The sequence below is a fragment of the Rhinolophus ferrumequinum genome, chromosome 12 (genome assembly GCF_004115265.2).
Source record: "Rhinolophus ferrumequinum isolate MPI-CBG mRhiFer1 chromosome 12, mRhiFer1_v1.p, whole genome shotgun sequence".
Taxonomy (NCBI): domain Eukaryota; kingdom Metazoa; phylum Chordata; class Mammalia; order Chiroptera; family Rhinolophidae; genus Rhinolophus; species Rhinolophus ferrumequinum.
Window position 1 is genome coordinate 42,872,875 of NC_046295.1, and position 22,408 is coordinate 42,895,282.

General features: G+C 44.0%; 1 protein-coding gene across 1 annotated transcript; it reads left to right on the top strand.

Annotated features, from left to right (window-relative positions):
- The first annotated feature begins 107 nt into the window (after window positions 1–107).
- On the top strand, window positions 108–21,574 carry PSAT1 (phosphoserine aminotransferase 1). Its single transcript, XM_033123244.1, has 9 exons — window positions 108–262; window positions 3,821–3,881; window positions 4,805–4,874; window positions 7,019–7,224; window positions 8,057–8,229; window positions 9,585–9,754; window positions 16,036–16,164; window positions 20,416–20,553; window positions 21,187–21,574. Exons 1-9 carry the CDS (start codon window positions 203–205, stop codon window positions 21,290–21,292), a joined length of 1,113 nt encoding a protein of 370 aa, XP_032979135.1. The 5' UTR covers window positions 108–202; the 3' UTR covers window positions 21,293–21,574.
- The last annotated feature ends 834 nt before the right edge of the window (window positions 21,575–22,408 follow it).

Below are 22,408 nucleotides of genomic sequence, written 5' to 3' on the forward strand. Positions count from 1 at the left end.
CTCCTTGCCTCGGCTGGTAAGCGCGACCAATGGAAATGTGAGCCCCATTGCACGAACCAATCAGCGCAGGACCTGCAACAGCGCGGCCAATGGGGACGGCAGTTCAGCGCTGGAAGAGGGCAGAGAGTCCGCGCCGGGGACAGACTCGCGCTGCCCACGCGTAGGTCCTTTCCGGCAGGCTAGCGGTCTGCCCTCTCGCACCATGGACGTCCCGAGGCATGTGGTCAACTTCGGACCGGGGCCCGCCAAGCTGCCACTCTCGGTAAGTCCCAGCGAGCGCGCGCCAAGAGTGCGCTCCCGGCGGGAGCACAAAAGCGGATGGTTGTGCATTTCCGCGCGGGTAGCTGTGCATCTTGAGCGGTGGCTGTGCATCTCTGCGCCGTGCGCTGGGATCCCCTCTCCCCGCCCCAGTCTCCCAAACGTTCTGCACCAGCACTAAGATCCGGAACTCTTAGTTCAGGATCTCTCGCAGGTGGGCTTCTGGAAAAATGCACTTGGGGAAGGAAGCTCGGCGAGGCATGCCTGTACAGCTGCTCCGAGGCGTGCACGACTTTGCCCGCCCGGGCGTGCTGGCCCGAGGGTGCACCGCACCTGTAGACTCCAGCAGACTCCTCTCTCAGTCCCGGGCGCGGGCGCAGCGAAAAGATAAAAAACTCTCATTCTGCGTTGGCCTCCCGGGATAGTGGCGCGAGCCAGGCATTGTTGAGGGGATGCATGAATGGACACCGTGTGAATGAATGGGGATCGCGTTAGCTGGAGGGAATTGCAAACTGGAGGCCCACGTTTACCACCCTCCCCCCACCCACGTAAACAGCGTTTGGTTTAGCCAGCAGTTGCGAACCTTGCAGTCTTCCATTCCACCCACAGAATCTACTCTTCCCTAAAACCTTTTTCTCCACTGCGTTTCACGCGTAATTTTTTTTGTTTTTTTAAACGGCTGGTCTCCCAAAGGCATTTGTGTATTCATACTCTCGTGGGCATTGGGCTGCTAGCCCAGTTTCCTTCACTTTGTTCTCTAGCAAATGAATGATTGAATTCTCTTCAGGCCACAACCAGACCTTTCAAGTGCAAGTGGGCACTCATTCCCTGCCTTCCCAACCTCCAGTCAGATTTCAGCTTTCTCCCATCGCTGACACACCCCCACACCCCAACTGTGAAGGATGTCACTGATGTGCCTTGAACGCTTTGAGAAGCTGCCGCCGTTGCTGTTAGATTTTTATTTTTATAACCAGGATGACTGATAATATGTTGTAGCAACGTGGGGCACATCCAAGTACTTTACAATTATCTATTGTTGAACAGAGTAGAAATCTCCCTTGGACAGAGCCCTCTCTGTTTTGTGGTAAGAACAGAGAATCTTACAATTTTAGAGAGAAAAGGACAGTTTGCTTTTCTAGGAGCGGCGTTCACAGTAGCTGGGAGAACAGGCCTTTTTTTTTTTTTAACTAAATTTATTTGGGTGACATTGGTTAGTAAAATTACATAGGTTTCAAGTGTGCTTTTCTATAATACATTATCTATATACCACGTTGTGTGCTCACCACCCAGAGTCAGTTCTCCTTCCATCATGGTATATTTGACCCTTTTACCCTCTTCTACCGTTCTCCTCCCACTTTAAAACAAAATTTTTTTATTGTAGTCAGTTTTAGGTGAGAATCTCTCCGGAGCTGTGGATATGATTTCTGTACCCTCACAGATTTCCCCTCTCATCGTTTGGATTCAGAATATATGTTCCCTGTGTAATTTGTTACGAATTTATTACAATGATGGCTGCCATCAGTAATACAATTATTAATTTTCCTGGGAGGGTTTTTGCCCTCAGATGTGCTCTCTAACTTAGAGAGGTGGGGAGGGGTACAGATGTTGCTTTGTATTTGTCTTGATTTAATTAATTGAATTATAAGGAGTAGAGAAGCTTTTCAAACTTTGTAATCACAATAAAAAAATGTATTTTACAAAATGACCAAGTACATGAATGTACTTATGATTAAAACAAAAGCCTTTATGAAATAGCCTAATTAACTGACATACACAATTTGTATTCTATGCCACTCTAGTCTGTTCAATTTCATGTTTAAAAATTTGGTTGTGACCCACAAAGGCATTCTGCAGTTTGAAAAAAATAAACTCCACTGCATTAGAGGGCTGTGCTTTTTGGGTGGACGTGTTAAATCTCTTTGTAGTGATTTTGGATATAAACTTGTAGGTGTCTTTTCAAGGAATACTGTCTATAAGAGAAATGCAGTGTTAAACCGAAGTTCAAAGATGCTTCTATCATGGATGTTACTGTTTACAAAGGGAAGGAATCCTTAAAGCTTATTTGATCAGCCAGTGCTAATAAGCATCCAAGAGTTTGTAAAACAATAACAAACTTTTGAACTCTCTTGTCAAGGGACTTATTTTTTTGTCTAATTCCTTATTATTCAAATACTGTTTTTTTCAGACAAGCCGCAATTCAGTTTAGATTGTTTTATGATGTCCTCCTTAGCCTGTACCTTTTAAGGAAACCATCTCTTGATGGCAGAATGCTTTGTAGAACTCTGGGCCTATCACCCCTATTTTGTGCACATACATTTTTGGAGCTTTTCTTTCTTTTCACTTTGTGGCAGTTCTCACAGAGACAGAAGTAGAGAGGGAATAATATAATGCAATCCATGGACCCATCTCGGAGATTTAACAACTGGGGACATTTTGCCAGTCTTGTTTCAGAACGCCCTGCCCCCACCCTCTTTCTCTCCTGCCCATAGATTATGTTAGAGCCTATCCCGGATACTGTGTCTTGGTCACTCATAAACACTTAAGTATGCATCTCTGATAAGGGCTTGCTATCTTTAAAAAAAAAAAAAACACAGGTGTTTTTCTTTTCAGTTTGTAGTTATTTGCATTTTACTTGCCTTTGTGGGGGAAAAAAAAACAATGGGTCTCCTCCCTAGGGAGCTACTATGTAGGAAAGGATTAGCTGCAGGCCCTCACACTCCTCCCCTCTCCTTTTCCTGGCCCTGGGATTGGCCCGAAACTGGGTCCTGTCTACCCTATTGCCTCCTGTAAGGTAGAACCTGGTTATAGGACTGCAGTGATCCTACAAGATGGGTCAGAGGGCTGGCCAGGGGCGCAGGGCTAAGTCACCCTCCTGAGCCTCAGCTGAGAGTCCACATCTGTAAATTCACAGCTAAGAATATCACCCTCCTGACTCAGTTGTTGGGACCAAAGATCAGAACGACAGCACACACCCTCCACCCCCGCCCCAACAGGAGTTTTAAGTCACAGCAGGTGCTTCTTAATTCATGCACATCCCATTCTCCCAGTCAGCACCTAGACCAAAAATACGGAAAATCGAGGTATCTGTTTAATTGGGCCTAATTGATTTTTTGGTTGTTCCCCAACCCAAAACTTTATACATTTTGTACTTTTGCTTTAAGACAGTGGCAGATGAGATTGTGGAGGGGACATTTGCTAGGTTTTTTCCCAGACATTTTTATCTTGAAGAGTTGTCATCAGAAAAATTGTATATATGGTCATTTTCTTTTAAATACAAGTAAATGTTTATATCGAAGTAAATTCATGCCTTTGGAAAAAACTATCCTAGCAGCAAGCACATTTGGTCATTTCAAATTCAACTTGTATGTAAATTGCACCTTCTGAGCTAGGAGAAAATGGTGGGAGGAAGGAGATTGGCTGTGAGCTGGCTGTGGGCGGGGATAAACTTCTGGACTCAACAGGCCTTGTGGGTAGACAGTCCCTCCTCCCCAAGTTTGTAGGCCTAGAGGGAGAGCTGTGCACAGAATATTCAAATCACCTATTTTCTTTTATTTTTTTCTAGGTATTGTTAGAGATCCAAAAAGAATTATTAGACTACAAAGGCATTGGGATTAGTGTTCTTGGTAAGATTTGATTTTGGATTCTGTGAATGTCCAAGTTTCAAAGGGAACTAATTTAAATGCATCAAGCCTGGACTTTTTACAGTCTTATAGGCCCTCGTAGATGTATTTTTAAATTTTGAAAACTTCAGTTGCATGTTTAGTGGAGGCAATCTTGAAATAGACCTAACAAATGCATATGGAGGTTCATACATCTCAGTTTAGCACTTCATAATTGGTTTTGCTATTCATAGGATCTGAGATCAGAATATTCTTACTCTACATTTACATACCAGTGTCCCAAACATTTATAATATTGCTGCACATTCATTTTAGTTTTTACTGCACTTAAAAATGAACTTACTAAAAGTTTAAAAGTACACAAGCTTTTATGAAGATCTTGCCCATTAATAAGTTTCTTTTCGTTATATTTGGGGAAGAGGACCGTTGAGTTCTAAAATTTACTTTCTTTTATTTAATTTTCTTTTTTTTCTTTTGGAAGTCCCAAAGGTTGCATAGTATTAAGAGACCATATGGTTGACTGTATGCTCATTGCTAGTAAATATTGTTCCTGTGAGTTTGGGACATGTATTTAGGTTTCTGTGAACTGTGAGTGCAGTATAAACTTTTATATTGTCGTCCCAAAGGGCAACCATTATAAAGACTCATTTTTGTGAGAAAGATGGTGAGAAATCACAGACACTGAAACTGTGCCACTTGAAAAATCATTCTGTGGTTACTGTAAGGCTATAATTATAATGCTTGTAAATTGAAAATCAAATCAATTTGGATTTTCCCCAAAGTGAGTGTTGGCCCACAATTTGAATACAAAATAACAGAAATTTCCACCTCTTGTTTACTTGCAAATTTTGTCTTTACTTTTGAAGTTGCTTGTATTCATTTGGTTTTGAACTGGAACTTTTTGTTGTTTATCTTTCCTGCCACAGAAATGAGCCACAGGTCATCAGATTTTGCTAAGATTCTTAACAACACAGAGAATCTTGTGCGGGAATTGCTGTAAGTTTAAAATTTTAAAGCTCAAACTGTGTTACTTTTGTTTGATAATATATATATCTGGGTGTCTTATATTATTTTCTATACTCTGCTGTTTAGAATATTCTGTAATTAAAAATAATCTTACTAAGGTCCTCCCAAATTCACTAAATTAGTTCATAATGCTTTTTATTTGTTCCCTATTCTGCATTTGTGTATTTTAATTTTATGTGGTATTTCCAGAACTATATCCAAAGTCATTATATCCAGGAAAGCTTTTTCATAACTGTGGGAGTTCAGCTGGCATAGAGGGGATTTAAATAACAAAGAAGGGGTCATAGTCGTCAGCATAATTAACTATAATCTAGTTCACTGGTTCTGGAAGTATGGGTCTCATACTACCTGTCAGAATTACCTGGTTCAGGGGAAGTATTAAAGAATTCAAGTGCTGAGCCTCACCCAGACCTGCTGAGTCAGAATCTCTGTAGAAACTTCGTTTTTAACAGGCTCCTTCACTCATTTTAATAGTTCTGAACTCCGGGCACTGCTGCTCAAGTCCACTTCTAGGTTATCTGCACTGCCCTTCTTATCCAGAGGAAATGTTACTCTTAAATAGATGGTTGTTTAAAGCAAAGATTTTATAGTATATTCACGTATACATACTTGTATGTTATGTGGGGGAAAAAACCCACTCCAAATACTAGTGCACGTGCATGGTAGAAAGTTTAGAAAAAACAAACTCACAAATTAAACTGGAATTTTCTATGACCCCACCGGTCAGGGGCAATCATTGTTAATGTTTTAGGGTCCATCCTTGCATTCTTTCATCGATCACTGGAATTGCACCAACTATTTCCTTACATTCCTTTTAAATTGCCTTGATGAATGCTTCGGAGGGGGTGGGCAAGGTGCCATTTTTGTGAGGAACAGTAGCAGCCCATTGCAGTGCGAGTATTCAGAAACGGCGATCGTCTGTTTGGCTTGGGCTGATGGGTCACATGTCGTGTTCACAGAACAATCCTGTCCTCTGTGGTGGGGCGCAGGGGGTATTTGGATTCTTGGCCCACAAGGCTGTGAGCATCTTCAGAGTGGACTCCCAGTTCAACTTACGGGCCTATCCTTTGTCTCCTAACCAAGTTCCTACCTTGTATCCCTGTACCTAGTCCTCTGTCCAGTGTCCTTCCATCCAGTTCTTGGCATTGTTCACTGCCCTGCATCTGTATGACATAATCCTGCCGTCTTGCCTGCATGCTTTGCTATCCTACTGAGCATATATATAGGCAGGCATGGCCAGAACCAGATGTTTGTGCACCACCTGTTTTCCAAAACCATCTCACGTTGACCTGCCCTTTGGCACTTATGCCTCTGTGCTGGAGCTCTGTCCCCTGGTCATCTGCCTCTGACTGCCTGTTCCCAAGCCCTGGCCTTGCTCAAAGTCTTGGATCCATGTTCCCTAGCCTAGCTCTCTGCAGCTGGCCTTCTCCAACTGCCTGTCGTCCTTCCAGCCATCATTTTAATTTTCCATGCTGGAGTCAGAACATTTCATTCTTATTCTCAATGTGTATTGGGTGCTTCGCTATGTGATTAGACCTAAAACATGATCAAAGATCCTTCCTTCTCCAGTGTCCACTTGGTTCTTGGCCTGGACCAGCACGTGGATACTTTTAGGACTTGGTTGCAAGGGACAGAAGAGAAGCCCAACTCCTGGCATAATCAAAGAAAGGAATGTATTACCTCGCATAATGGAGAAGTGCAGGAGTGATTTAAGAGCTCAAATGATGTCAGGAAGGTGTTTTTCTCCATCTCCTGGCTCTGCTGTCTTACGTGGTAGCTCATCAGATGGTCATCATTGGTTGCAGGATTAGTTCCTACATGTTCATTCTTTCCCTCAATAGAAACAGATCCTCTTTCCCAAAAGTTTGATCCAAGGTCTCAGAACCAAACCCCATTGGCCAGCTTGGGTCATCCCCTGAAGCTGGAGTTGGCTTCCCTTGAACCGTGGGACTGAGAGTGGCAGTAGATGATACCCTAAAGGAGCAGCAGGGTGTCACTAGCTTCTGTCCAAATAGTAAGCACAGGCTTTCACCACAAGGCCAATAAATGGTTGTCCAAGTTGTGAATACGTAAACCCTGTGAGTCTGTTTACTGTCTCCTGTGCTTCTGCCCAGTGCCGTTCCAGACAACTACAAGGTGATTTTTGTGCAAGGAGGTGGGTCTGGCCAGTTCAGTGCCGTGCCCTTAAATCTGATTGGCCTGAAAGCAGGAAGGTGTGCCGACTATGTGGTGACAGGAGCTTGGTCAGCTAAAGCAGCAGAAGAAGCCAAGAAGTTTGGAACTGTGAATATTGTCCACCCTAAACTTGGGAGTTACACGAGTAAGTGCTGGGAGCTGAGCTGAACAGTGAAATACTGACTGGGGGGTCCTCCCTCAGGTTTACCCTTGCCTGGAGGAGAAATCTGCAGTTGTTATTAATTCTTTCCTCTCCTTGTCAGCAGTTACTTTGAGACCATTTCGATTGGATGGCTGTACTAGTTAAGACTACTAACTGGCTGACACAGAACGAGTATTCAATAAACTCACTTAGCTGCAAAGCGTGGGGTCGGTTTGGCTTTAGGTATGGCTTGATCAAGGGCTCCAACACTATGTCCAGGTCTTGGTAATTCACTGTCTCTGGAGGTCCCAGAGCCAAGAAAGCTGTTCTCTCATTTTTAGAAGATGGCTATAGCCTCTTCTGACCTAATATTCTCCCAAGTTTCAGTGCCTTTGCTCAAACATTCCAATAACAGTCTCATGTCTTGTATGCCACATTCCAAATCAGTCATGTGACACTGTGCCTCAGTCACATTTTACCTTTGGGGCTGTGGGTGGAATTGGCTCCACTGGAACCACATGGGCTGAGAATGGGAAGGTTGAAGCCCCAAGAGGAAACCAGTGGACCATCAGTGGACACAGGATGCCAAGAAAAAACCGCCCAGTATCCACCTTGCCATTCTTAGAGGTTTAGCAGTCAGCAGGGTGGGATTGATCATCCTTTTAGGATGGTGGTGGTGATTATAATGCAAGATGAATAGGGTGCTTTCACTTCTGAATGCTTTGGAATCGGTCTTTCACTGCCAGGGGAGGGGTTTTATTCCTGGTCGACTCCCATCTACATAAGGGAAGAGGGGAGTGCAAATGCTTCATCTCCACCTTGTCTTCTGTGATAGAAATTGTGGACCCAAGCACCTGGACCCTCAACCCGGATGCCTCCTATGTGTATTACTGCGCCAACGAGACTGTGCACGGCGTGGAGTTTGACTTTATCCCTGATGTCAGGGGAGCAGTGCTGGTTTGTGATATGTCCTCAAACTTCCTATCCAAGCCAGTGGACGTTTCCAAGGTAGCGTCTGAAAGAGGCTGAGTGAGAGCATCCCAGCCTCTTGGTTTCTCGAAGGGCATTTTACTATATACTAGAACAGGAGAGGCTGGCAGTATTGGTTGTCAGAATGTCAGTCTTGACGTTCCCAGCCCTGAGTTGATTGCCTCATAGGGTCACATTTGAGTCCTTGGGAAATGTATCTGCCTTTGAGACTGGCTCTTAGCAGACTTTTTGGTCAACACATTGGGAGTGGCTTGCTGTCTTCAAGGGAAGATGCAGATTATTCAAGCTCAGGGGGCCTTTGAAGGAACCCCATCTTGCCTTGTACGCACCTCATCTCCAAGAGCATTGACAGGACACACTGACTTCATGAGTGGCACACCAAGGTGACCGTGACAGTAGTGCCCCTAAGTGCATGCAACAAGGGGATATTAATATCTGTAAGTGATTTAAAACAAAGTAAATGGTAGTCTGCCTTTTAAAAAATTATAGTAAAATGTACTTAACGCAAAATTTACCATTTTAACCATTTTTAAGTGTACAATTCAATGGCATTAAATACATTCACACAGTTGTGCAGTCATCACCACCATCCATCTCCAGAACTTTTGATCTTCCTAGACTGAGACTATACTTAGGAAACACTAACTTCCCAGTCCTCGCTCCCCCATGGGCACCGTATGTCAAAACTTCATTCATTTTTAAGGCTGCGTAATCTATTGTATATACCACATTTTGGTTATGGCCTAGTTTGTGGTATCAGTCACCACATACTGGCAATTCGAAGCGTCAACTACAAAATACTCCTGCCAGACCAGGTGGTGCCCGTTCTTCACACATGGGACGCTACTTGATTTTCCTAAAAGTTTTCATGGGGAAGCTTGGGGCAGGGTTCTCTATCTTACAAGACAAAGTTTCCTAAGTACTTTTAAACTTCTATTTTCTAAAATTTCTTCTCAGGCAGTTTGTTTTGATATTTCTTAGTATTCTTCTCATTGTTTCTTTATACAAACATAAACGGATTAAAAATTCTGTTTCTTTTGCTTATCAAGGACAGTTAGCCTCCCTATTTTAAAGACTAGCTTAGATGTAGAAAGGAAGTATGCAGAGTGAATATGAATATTCAGTGATGGCCTTGGACCAGTCTCTTACTGGGGAGAAGGACCAGGCAGACATGTAATCCACAGGCCCCTGAATTCGCAAATATTGAGTAGCAGTCCGAGATGCAGATTGCTTTAGAGAAGGGCATGCACTCTGAATCAGAATAAAATAGTTACTTCCTCATAAAAATTGTGCTTTGGAAAGAGGTTGGGAAGTTGAAGTACATTTATGAAAAATGACCACGCACATCTAAAATGGCCTTTACTTGTTTTCAGTTCGGTGTGATTTTTGCTGGTGCGCAGAAGAACGTTGGCTCTGCAGGGGTCACAGTGGTGATCATCCGCGATGACCTGCTAGGGTTCGCCCTCAAAGAGTGCCCCTCGATCCTGGAGTACAAAGTGCAGGCCGGAAACAGCTCCTTGTACAACACACCTCCCTGCTTCAGGTAACTCCAGGATGCGGCTTGTGGACCGGTTGAGGGGGTCTCTTTCTGATAGCCTAGAATCAGAATTCTCTGTCTAGCTCGTGTCTCCCTTGTTACCCTCTGCAGTATTGACCAGTCTTCCTTCTAGCCCTTTCCTGGGTGAGAGTGTATGTGTTTTTGTTTGATCTTGGTAGGCTTTCTGGTTCACCATTAACCCAAAAGCTCTCTGTAGGCGAAGTGCTGTGGCTGTATCTCAAACAACCAGTGCACATTTGGAGAATAATTTTCAAAGTCTGGGCCTCCCCCACTTTCTTCTCTTTCCCCGCTGGACCTGCAGGAAGCTGGCTGCCTGGCAGCAAATGTACTGGCTTGGAACAAATACCTTCCTGGTTTTTCACCCAATCTGCAGTGGTCCTGTTAACCTGGCCCCTTTTAGCCAAGTGAGAGGCTACATTGCAGCCCTTTCAGGGAGACTAAAGCTGTGGTGCCCGTGGTCTTTTTTTTTTTCTTTTAAGATTTTTTTTTTTTATTGGGGAAGGGGAACAGGACTTTATTGGGGAACAGTGTGTACTTCCAGGCCTGTTTTCCAAGTCAAGTTGTTGTCCTTTCAATCTTAGTTGTGGAGGGTGCCATTCAGCTGCAAGTTGTTGTCCTTTCAGTCTTAGTTGTGGAGGGCGCAGCTCAGCCCCAGGTCCAGTTGCTGTTGCTAGTTGCAGGGGGTGCAGCCCACCATCCCTTGTGGGAGTCGAACTCGGCAACCTTGTGGTTGAGAGCCTGCGCTCCAACCAACTGAGTCATCCGTGAGCTCAGCGGCATCTCAGCTCAAGGTGCCATGTTCAATCTTAGTTATAGGAGGCGCTGCCCACCATCCCTTGCGGGAGTCGAGGAATCGAACTGGCAACCTTGTGGTTAGCCCACTGGCCCATGTGGGAATTGAACCAGCAGCCTTCGGAGTTAGGAGCACGGAGCTCCAACCGCCTGAGCCACCGGGCCGGCCCCCCATGGTCTTTTAACTCCCAGGCTCCGATGGTTTGGGAAAATCTTTGTGACACCAAGAATTTAACAATTGCCTAAGAGATTTTACTACTAACTAGCTATGTGACCTTGGGCAAGTCACTTAACCTATCTGTACAGCAGGTTCCTTCAGAAGTAATAATAGTACCCTCCTCGTTGGGTTGCCCTGAGGATTAAGAGTGTGTGTGTGTGTGTGTGTGTATTTAACGCACTCGGTGAGTGCCTGGCACTTGCTGTTTTATAAATGTTAGTTGCTGTGTTATTGTTGTTTCTGTTGTTAGTTCCCAGAGCCTTAGCAGGGGAGGGAAGAGCTAGAGTTGATGGATTTATGTTTCCAGGGCAGCTATGATGTAAATCGTAATACATTATATGTATGACCCATTAGTCTCCCAAGCACTTTAGGACGTAGGTACTCTTCATTTTTCTAAGTGAGAATCCAGGCCATACTTCTAGGAAGTGGTATAGCTGGGACTTGAACCCATGCAGCTTGGCCCCAGAGCCTAGGTTTGCATACCCTGTACCATAGTGCCCTTCACAACCAAAATGATCCGTGTGGATTTGTTGGTGTTTAAAGGATACCATCTTAGGAGACTAGCTGGCTGTCGGAATCCAGCTCTTCCACTCCTGGATTTTTCTGTGATGGGTAGAAGTTCACCTAAAGGAGGGGGCTGGGGCTGGTGCAGGCAGTTGTTCCATCTGGGTCAGGACTTTGTTAGAGGTCTCCCCACTAGGGGCCACCTATAGAAAATTTCTTCCACATGATTTGCCATAGGAAAGGAAGAAGTTTTTTTCAAAGTTAGAATTCCGATGGAATCTCTACTGGTTTTCCACGTGGCTCACATGAGGCAGAGCAGTTCATTTTGTGTCCCCCGCTTTCCCCAGGGAATGGGTGGTCTGGTGCTAACTCTTCTGGTCACCTGTAAACCCCACTCTGTTTTACCCTGGTTGAAAGTGTTTTGAAAATGCCTGTTAGGGATGGAGCAGTTGGGGGTGGGTGCTGAATCTATTGCTCACCTCTGGGGTTCTAGGCAATGGAAAAATTGTGCTTACTGGCCAACTGGGAATTGAAAACTGGGAGTGTTGAGTGGTAAGGGACAGTTGGGGACCCTGAAGTGCAGAGCTCCGGAAGAAGGGGCTTAGGTGCCAGGTTGCATAGTGGCAGATGGTGGCTGTCTTACCTGATAGAAGGTAGGGCCAGGGCCTGGCTCTCAGTCAGATGAGTCTGTCAGGGCCAGGCAGGGATTACCACTGCGTTGGGAAGGTGGAAGGAGACAAGAAGAACACCATCTCTGAAATGTGGCCTAAAGGCTGGCATGTTCGGATTAGAGCACAGCCAGAGGAGCAGGGGAGCCAGAGGAGCTATCACACTTCTGGCACCTTCTCTAAGAGTTACCTTGAAGCACATTTTCAAAAATGTAGTGAATATATTAATACACTGTTTGTTAATATTAGGGTGAAAATCAGCAGGAACAGTGAGAAAGAAGGCCAATCTGTCTAATGGATGATGAAAGTGTCTGGAGTCAGACCTGGAGACACAGAAAGTTGTACAACAGTAACTTTCTTATAGGGTCACTTTCCAGCCTTGGGCCTCAGGCTTTGACCTGGCCTTAACCAGATGGGTTAGCTGGTCACCTGAATGGAGGGCGACAGGAAGGGGAGGGTGCAGGAACTCCCTCTCCAGAACTTTTCTGCGTGAGGAGGGGGCTGAGCCAGAGACAAGGGCCAAAAAAAGGGTAAAATTTCTTCCCCAGACAGATCAGAATAGTGATAATTGAGACCATCTGGGGGAGGGTTGTTAATATTTGATTAGTATCATGTAAATGTAGAAGATGAAAGAGACTGGGTTAAATGTGTTCTGTCCCAAGACAACACCTGGAAGTTGGGTTGCTTTATTTTACCCTAGAAGAAGAGAAAAGCGACAAAGTAAATGTATAATTGAGCAATTACTCTGAATCTATGATTTGAAAAAGGTAGAGTTCATTTGCAGTCCTTAAATATTCAATAATAGAAAATTGTTGCTCACCCCAGTGAGAATAAGCTCCAAATAGAGACATGCAGATTTGTGTAAAGCACCTTCCCCAATCCTTGAATGTAAGCTGCTAAGGCACTCAAAACACTCTGGAACTTTGTATTACATAGAAGCCCTTGAAAAGGTGCCAAGTATGAAAACAAGCCTTTTTTTTTTTTTTTTTTTTTAACTTTAAAATCAGAGCCTAATAGCTGTAGGCCCTGGGAAGTTTGTTTGAGCTGTGCTGGGTTACTAGCCTTCAGATACTTGCCTGTAGCCCTGAGCAATGAAGTGGGGTGGAATGAAGGACCCTTGGCCATTCTGTTTAACCCTTCAGTAGAATGTGTTAAGCCCAGTAGTGGATGAGCACAAAGATGCCTAGCTAGCTGTTTTTCTAACCTCATTAAACAGTTTTTACCTACTGTTATTAACTTAACCCTCAGTGTAACAGAGTAACTAATAACAAACAAAATAACCCCACTAATCCACTTGTCCACCATTAACTCCAGAAACTCACCTGCAGAGTTAGAATCTTCAGTTAACACCCCGAGAGAGTTTTGTGGGGACTTTCTGGTATGCTCCTCTAAGCCCTAGTGTACAGAGAGTATTTTGTATTTTAAAAAATTATAAGAGTAAGATGTGCTCTTAGCAAAGGTTTCTGCAGTGAGCAGAGCCTGCTGGGGTATAACCACTGTTAATTGCTTTGCTGTGTATCCTAACAGACCCTTAACTGGCCATATGCAAATATACAGAGGCATGTATTCAATTATGCAAATGAACTTTCCCATACATGCTGTTCTGTGAATTCCTTTTTTTCCACCCAACAAAAGACTATGGACATTGCCATATCCACTTAAATGCCTGCTTTTTTTTTTCTTTGAATTTTTGTACAGTATTCTATAAAGTGGGTGTGCTGTGTGTTTGCAGGTGGCGTTTTAGAAGTGAAGGCATAAATCTGTTAAAAGTTTTTCACTGATAGTGGGGAGAATTTAGACTAAATGGCAGAGCTTCATAAGCATTTTAGGGCCCCTGTATTTTGAAGATTTTGGATTGTATGAGGGTAGAAGTATGAGTTAATAATGAATTGGAAGCCACAGTAAAGTCACTGGGGCCAGACATCCTTCCACTTCAGGCATATCTTTTGGTCCCTAGGACAGCCCTTTGCCTCTTGGTGAGGCTTCATACACCTATCCTAGTGGTGCTGGCTCCAGACAACGTGTAAAATGGGCAGGCTTTGTGCTGACTGCCTGGTCAGATTTCATTAAGATTAGCTAGATAGCATGAGCAGTAAGCCTGGGATTGTGGACCTGGCCTGGGCCTTGCTGCAGCTTTGGATATGGTTATTGAAATAGCAGCTTCGGAACCCTGGGATATCAGCTACAGGTAAAAGCAAAGCATGGCCTCTGTAAAGTACTGTCAGTGAACAGGCACGAGGGTGGCTTTGCTTGGATCTTGTGGCAGGGTGTGTTTCTGTGGTTTGTGGCGAGTGAGCCGTTTGGGGTTAGATGGGAATTATAGAGTATTTTACAAAACAGAGGGGTTGGCAGGCAGTGTCATTTCTGGAAGACACCCGTGTCTGTACACGCCCGGGTGTGCTGTAATGCCAGTGTAGCAGCTGAAGTTGGCAGCTGTGTTTGTAACACTTGGTGCCAGCCTGGCTGCCCCACTAGCAGGTGAGATAGTGGTTGAGGGTCCTGGAGGCCCTAGTAAAACAAGCCTTTGTGACTTAGTGGGAAGAGCTTAGGCTTTGGAGTCAGCCTTGACGGGGGTTGGAATCCTGGCTTTATCAGTTTCCTCATCTAAAATGGGATGGCGGTGCCTCTGACCTCAGGATTATTGTGATCAATAAAAGGGAGAGCAACTAGCAGGATACCAGGCCCAAAGCAAACCTCAGTAATATCCATTGCCTTCTCTTATTTTTCTCCTTTGCCCCTTTGATTTTCTCAGTCTTTATCCAGAGAGCTACAGCTGAGGCTATATTTACCGTGTTTCCCCGAAAATGAGACCGGATCTTATATGAAGTTTTGCTCCAAAAGAGGCATGAGGGCTTATGTTCAGGGGATGTCATGTCATCTTGAAAAATCATGCTAGGGCTTATTTTCCGGTTAGGTCTTATTTTCGGGCAAACACGGTATCATGGGCTGTTTTCTGCTCTGCCCTCTTTTTCCTTTCTGCCACTAGCTGCTGTTTTTCATTTTTCCCAGGACTGTCTGGGGAGCTAGGCTGGGGAAACTTCTGGAGAGGCTACTGCATGGTTTTGGGTTCTGGCTGCTCTCTGCCAATGCCCTCTGGGCAGCCCACGTTAGCTTTTTCTACCTTCAGTGGGTAGAAACTCCTGGGTCCTCTGCCACCGGGTGAGACAGTGAATGAGCCAGTCAGTACCTTGGGCTTCCCTGGGATCAACCTGTGGCTGTTACAGCATTTTAACGACGGGCTTTCAGAAGATCACTGGGGCAGCCACCTACTGCTCTTCAACATGTGTGATTTCGGCTTAGTTTTGACCAATTAATAGTAAAGATACTACTGACTACCACTTGTGTGGCCCACCTGCCACGTGCCAGATCCTGCGTCAAGCACTTCATCTAGCCCGTGTCCTGCAGTCCCCACAAGAGCCCTGAGGTCTCACAGGTGAGCCAAATAGAATATTTGGCTCAGAAAGGGATAGTCCCAAGCTGTAGGAAGGAGGTGCAGCAGGGCCTCTTTGGACACAAATTCCACTCCATCTGCTGTATGTTTCTGATCCTGGTTTCTCTCCTGGAATGTTGGCTTCGTATTTTCATATGAGCTGCTTCCATATGTACCCTGGGCTCTTACTGCCTATCTCACAGTTTCATCACCACACGTGACTGCCTTGTTCTCCTCACTCCCGATTCAGAGAATCCCAGGGAAGGCTCTGATTGGTCCAGTTAGGTCCCCTGCCCAACTGTGAGACCAGGAGAGCAAGGGACCCTGCTGGGTCTGCTTGTTGGGTGGGAAGGTGGAGTTGGGGAAATCTCAGTTCACCCCCAGGGCAGAACTCTTCTCCCACTGCTAGCTTCCTCTGTATGCACCCTCAGAAGAAAAACACATGTACTTTCTGGGAGCTCTCAACGCCTAGAATTGGTGCCTCTTCTTGCTTCATGATGTGCACTTGTCCTTGGCCTACACATGGCCCCCTTCCATCTTGTCTGTGTCTAATGAAGTCTTTAACTCTGTTTTAGTACAACCTAACAGTTTGCTTGGATCTTTCCATTTTTGCAAAGTTGAACTAAATGAACTTTTTGTTTAATCTTTATTTTAGCATCTACGTCATGGGCTTGGTTCTGGAGTGGATTAAGAACAACGGCGGTGCAGCAGCCATGGAGAAGCTTAGCTCCATCAAATCGCAAATGATTTATGATATTATTGATAATTCTCAAGGATTCTATGTGTAAGCCGATGAATTTTATCTCACATTTTGCCTTTTGTGAATTTAAAAATGTGTATATATCCTGGTACTTTTGGCATGGGAAGTTCACTGCTTCCTTTGTTATGGGATGAATGCCCCTGTAATTCCAGGTTGAATAGAATTGGCTGTGGTATGAGTTGACTGCTCGTTAAACATTCTTGTGACGAATTGATTCATGAGTGTGTTGACCACTGGAGCAGCGCTTATGAGGGATACAGAAAACGTATGGACCTTGTATTAGGCTCCGAGGGCTGCTGGAACAAAGTACTATAAACAAACTGGTTGGCTTAAAATAACAGAAATTTATTCTCCCTGTTCCTGAAGGTTAGAAGTTCGAATCAAGGTGTCAGCAAGGCTTTGCTCTCTCCAGACTCTAGGGGAGAGTCCATTCTTGTCTCGTCCAGCTGCCAGTGGCTCCAGGCATTCCTTGGCTTGTTTCTGCATCACCTTCAATCTGCTTCTGCCTTCACTTAGCGTCTTTTTATCTTGTGTGTCTTCTCTTCTGCCTCTTATAAGGAACGGGCCATTGAATTTAGAGCACAAAGTGGGAGGGACAGAAAGAATGGTGATGCCTCTGGAAAAAATCCAGGGAAATAGACACAAAAAGAAATGTAGAAGGAACATTGGGAATCCTGTGAATTCTTTTTCCCCACGGTCCTTTTAACTCCAAACACCCAATTGGTCATTTCCCAGAAGGCAGACTGCCAAAGCCAACATGGCAGTTAAGTCTTCTTGTGGGGAATGTAATTATCTTCCCACCCCAAATTCCTCATTCACTTATGAACAGCCTTGACCCAGAACTTGCATCCTCTTCAGAATAAACCTCTTTCTGGGAACTTCCATCCACCCCCTGGGCCACTGGCCCAGAAAATGTCATCCCGGTTCATGACAGTCCTGTGGGATCTTGTTACTGGAGTAAAGAGCAGGCTTTCACGCTTCCTCTCCTTAGTGTTTGCAGCGGGATTGTCCCTGTACTAGTTGTCCTGCACTCACTTGGGTTTTCAACAAATTCTTCACTTTTCTTTCTGGCCCCAAAGGGGAGGTGAGACATTTTAAAAAGGAACACTGAGTACACTAGAATTAGAATTTGCCAGTTACCACTACCTTTGCTTCCCGTTTTTGTTCTCTGTTCCGGGCCCCCTGACTTGTAAAGGCAGCCCCTTTACTGAACACAGTTCTGGGTGGTTCACTGGGGGTTGCCCCAGTGTTGCCAGTGACCCTGGCAGGGAACTCGGAGATCAGATAAGACAACAGTAGAAGTCCCTGTGTTCACTGCATAGCCTGACCCCCCACACGACTCTGGTTGACCTCAAGATGAACCCCCGTAAGCAGTAGAGCATCTTGGGCTTAGAAGCCTTGCTTTGCACTAGCATATGCACGTGACCCTGGACAAATGACCTCGCTGCTCAAACTCAGTTTCCTCATCTGCTGTATTACAATTGCTGTAATAATGGCACAGACTTCTTTTCACTGTCATGAGGATTAAGTGAAAATGCATGTGAATACAGAACACATATGTCATACAGGGGTTAAGAACACCGGCTCTTGCACTGGTTTGTTGTCTAAGGCACTAGAAACAGTATTTGGCATATAGGGAGCGTTCCTTAAGACTTAGCTCTAAATATTATTATTTGTGGTTATTATGGAAAGTACTTAGGACATTCCTGACACGGTGCTTAATGTATATTAGATATTAATTTTAATGTTATAAAAATGTCTGTGTATAGAGTCCATATTCAGACATGGGGTTACCTTTTTTACCACCTTCATGTGGGGTGGAAAGAGAGGGAAGGAAAAAAAAGCCAGGTTTACATTTCTCTCATCCAAAAACTGGTTGTTCCTCATTGCTCAAGGATCCCACCCAGTTTCCAGCAGAGAATATCTGCAGGGCCCGTCAGAGTCCAGGCCCTACCCCGGCCAGGAACACCAAATCTCTAGCCACATCAGAGAATCTGCGGGAGTCCCGCCACCTTTGCAGATTCAAGTTCTCTGCCAGAATGCCAGTCTTTCATCTCCAATCCTAACCACTCCCATGTGCCCTCCTCTGACACCTTTCAGCTTTCTCTCAGGCAGAATTCCTTGTTTGGCTCTGCTTCCACAGCCCTTCGCTGTCACAGCACTTGTCCCAAGGAATTTTAATTCGTTACACAGCCATCTTGCTAGATTGGGAGCAGTTAATTCCTTTTAATCTTGTTTTTCCTCTTCTCACCCTCATACCAGCCACACTTTTGAGCACTATGTAAATATTTGTTGTGTGCAGATTTAATCTTTAATTTCTAGCTTTTATGACAGTATTGCTGTCATGATACCATCTACTTTCACAATAAGATGTGTAAACGGAGTGGGGGGGCGAACTATAAATACAGATTCTTCATTCTTCCCTTGTTTAGTTTTTTTTTCTTAAATTAGCTGTGCCTTTTGGTGCTCCATGTCTATAACTGGACCATCCCATTGGGAGCCTAAAGCAGCAGAATATTGAAAGATGGTATCCACTGAATTTTTAATTTAAATGTCAACCATGACACTTAGCACCTTGTAAAAAGGGTGGGGGCCTGGAATTCAGGCTCAAAGCCTATTATGAGATATTTGGTTTCCCTTCTTGAGTCTCTTCTGCTGGTGGGTGTGCAGTTGACTCCTATTAACTTTAAGAGGAGTTATGTATGTGCCCTCTGGGAGAGCATACTTTTAGTGGGGGCTTCCTCACACTGCTTTTATTTGCTGTTTAATTTTAATGAAAGACACTCTGTAGAAGTATAAGGCTAAGAGAGGAAGTGCTTTGAGAAAACAGAGAAAGGGTTATTACATATTTTACTTTTCATTTATTCCAGCAAAGCATGTGAGTTCCTCTTCCATTTGTCTCATTTTGGAGAGTCTGTATAAGCCTTGTGCAAGGTGCTGGGAATAAAAAGATCAATTTGTTGAATTTAACAGATACTTATATCACATTTACTCTGTACTAGGTGCTGTTCTAAATTTTATCAGTTGTCTTGTTTTGCATCAAAGAACACTCTAAGACAGTGACTTGAAACGACAACAATTTTTTTTGCTCATGTTTCTCTGGGTCAGCAGGTTTAGCTGGGCTCAGCTGGGTGGTTCTGCTGCTCTCACCTGGGACCACTTATTCAACTGAAGTCATCTGGTAATCCGCCTGGAGCCAGTGGTCAAAACTGGCCTCACTCACATGTCTGGGAGTGATGCTGGCTTTTGGCTGGGCTTCTGTTTCCATCAGGCTAGCTCGGGCTTACTTATGTGGCAGCAGCAATGGTTTTTTTGTTTGTTTTTGTTTTTAAACTTTTATTTATTTAAGTGTGTTTTTCTAGGACACGTCAGCTCCAAGTCAAGTAGTTGTTTCAATCTAGTCGTGGAGGGCGCAGCTCACAGTGGCCCATGTGGGGATTGAACCAGCAACCTTGTTGTTAAAGCACGCACTCTAACCTACTGAGCTAACTGGCTGCCCCAGCAGCAGTGTTTTACGAGGGCAGACATAGAGGCTACATGGCCTTTGAGGCCTAGGCTTGGAATTTGCACAGCATCAGTTTAGTTGTAGTCTGTGTCAAAGCAAGTCACAGGGCCAGCCCAAAATCAAAAAGTGTGGAGAACTAGACCACATCTGTGGCTGGGAGGACTGCAGAGAGTTTGTGACCATTTAAAAATATACCACAAAAATTCTTTATAAATACACTTGATGTGATCCTCACATCAACCTTATGAGGTAAGTTCCATTATTCTTCCCACTATTCAACAGATGAAGAAAGTGAGGCACAACAGGGAGGTTAGTAACATACTCAGGGTCACACAGCTTGGGACAGTACAGTGTGACAAGTGCTTTGAAAACTGCTGCTCATTATTTTAAAGTCTCAGCCGTTATTAGGACCAACATTTTGTCTCTGCAGCCTTGTAGAGAAAAGGTCGCTCACATTGCTGTGTGGCTGCCATGTGTTGGAAGCTTCATATATGCTGTACCACTGAATTGTCATAACTAGTCTGAAATACAGGTATTATTATTCCCCATATTCAGATGAGAAAACTGAGGCTCATGGAAATTAAGTACAAGTCATATAATAAGAGAATGCTAAGAGTGGTCTCCCTAAGTAAATTATAAATGTCCTGGGGCAGATCTCTTTTTAATCTCCTGTTTCCATCTAGAAAATGTTTAAAAAAATTTTTCTGTTGATTTGTTAATGGCAGTTACACATTTCAGAAAAGTGCTGGAATAAGAAACATGTTTTTCAGATGTCCAGTGGAGCCCCAGAATAGAAGCAAGATGAATATTCCATTTCGCATTGGCAATGCCAAAGGAGACGATGCTTTAGAAAAAAGATTTCTCGATAAAGCTCTTGATCTCAATATGATCTCCTTGAAAGGGCATAGGTGAGTACACATCCACTCTAGAAGCTTGGCAGAGAATGGGTTTCGGTTTTTAAATGCAGAATGATGCAGATCTCGGTGCCTGCCTGTCTTGGAGTAGCAATTATCGTGACTTGTTGGAAAGACTAGTTGTCACAGGGGTAGTCCTTCCTGTTGCTTATAGAGCCCTTAGCACGATTCCCAGGCTGAGAGCATGATGGAGCCACATCTTCCAGGAGCTTTTGTTGAAATTACCCTCGATAATCTCATAAATTGCTCTTAAAGCACAGGGGTTGCCATCGCATCTCTGGTGAGGCTGGTACAATCCCATTCAGTGTAAGAACAGATTACTGTTGCTCCAGCTGAACACAGAGCAGTTAATCCTGCATGGTCTGTGAAAATACATCCTCCACAGCAGAGGTGAGACACCTACCCTGTACTGGCTCCCTGCTCGTGACTCCCTGTGTATGGCAGGCTCATCGAACAGTTAATCTAGGTTGTGTGTGAGCATGATGGACCCTTGACTGAATTAAGGAGACTTTTCTAATTAGATGTTTGAAGCTCCTGGCTGGCCACCTGTGGGGTTGCCTGGAAAGAGGGTGGTTTTGATGCTAAATTAGATGATTTTGTTAACTGCAGCATCTTTGGTTGTTCTAGGTCTGTGGGAGGCATTCGCGCCTCTCTGTATAATGCCGTCACAATCGAGGATGTTCAGGAGCTGGCAACCTTCATGAGGAATTTTTTGGAGATGCATCAACTATGAACACATCCTCACCAACGTATACTTTGCCCTTGAACATGTACAAAATTTAAAGTAACTTAGCAATGGCTTCAAAAACTTAAACGTGATATTTTTCTCAGAGGAACATGCTTATAGATTTTTCCCCCCTCAAATAACAGCAGAACATCCACAGCTCTGCAAAGCTGGTGGGACATATCAGACAACTTAATTTTGACTTAAACTGGAAGCATTTGAAATATCTTCCTTTAGCTTTTCTAACGATTCTAGTTTAGGTTGTCTTTACTGCTACTTTTTCTAGCTAGATCTCAATATTCAAACTTACCTATGGGCTTAATTATACAATGTGCAGTTAATTGTTTTTGGAGACGCATACACACACAACATGGAGGGTGGGTGGGGTCCACTAGGTGCTGAATCTTAATCCTTTCCAAAATGACATCAGTGGGGTCTCCTGGGTTCCTCAGCTATTAATTCAGATCGACATTGACCTGTAGTGAGTATTTAGCAGTTCCAGGCGGAAGGGCAAACTAGAGACCTTACTTTATACTGTTACTCTCAACAAGAGATAAAAGTTACGTACTATGTGTTTATATAGCAAGGTCTGTTTTTAATACTGAATAGTTTATATCTCTGTGATTTATATTTCAGATAATGCGGTTCTCAGTGGTATATGTAGAGACTTGGAGAATTTGTTAGAATCCTTCACCTTGTGTATTATAGCGTCACATTTTCAGCAGCTGTGTCTCTTCTCTCCCTGCTCCCTTTTTAAGCTGCTTCATATGATTTAGAAGTTCCATGATTTACTTTCATTTTCCTTTCAGTGAGTAAAAGAGAAGGTTGGTTGGATGGTTCTTTATTTTTTAGTTATGTCACTAAACTAAAAATCTCTGTTAAACTCCCTTATCTATTGTTCATTTGACTGTTCTCATTATAGTGTTTGGTCAGAGTAATGCTATGAGTTCTGGAATATCCTTGCTGAAGCGTCTTTTCCCTATTGTTTATCAGTTGTCAATGTTTTTTGTTGAATACATGATGGACATTAAAAGTCCTAAAGCATCTAAACCTTTGTCAGTGAATTTTTTTACCCGCTTTTTAGACAGGTTGTTCTTTTTTAAACTTAATGATGGGAAAACTGAG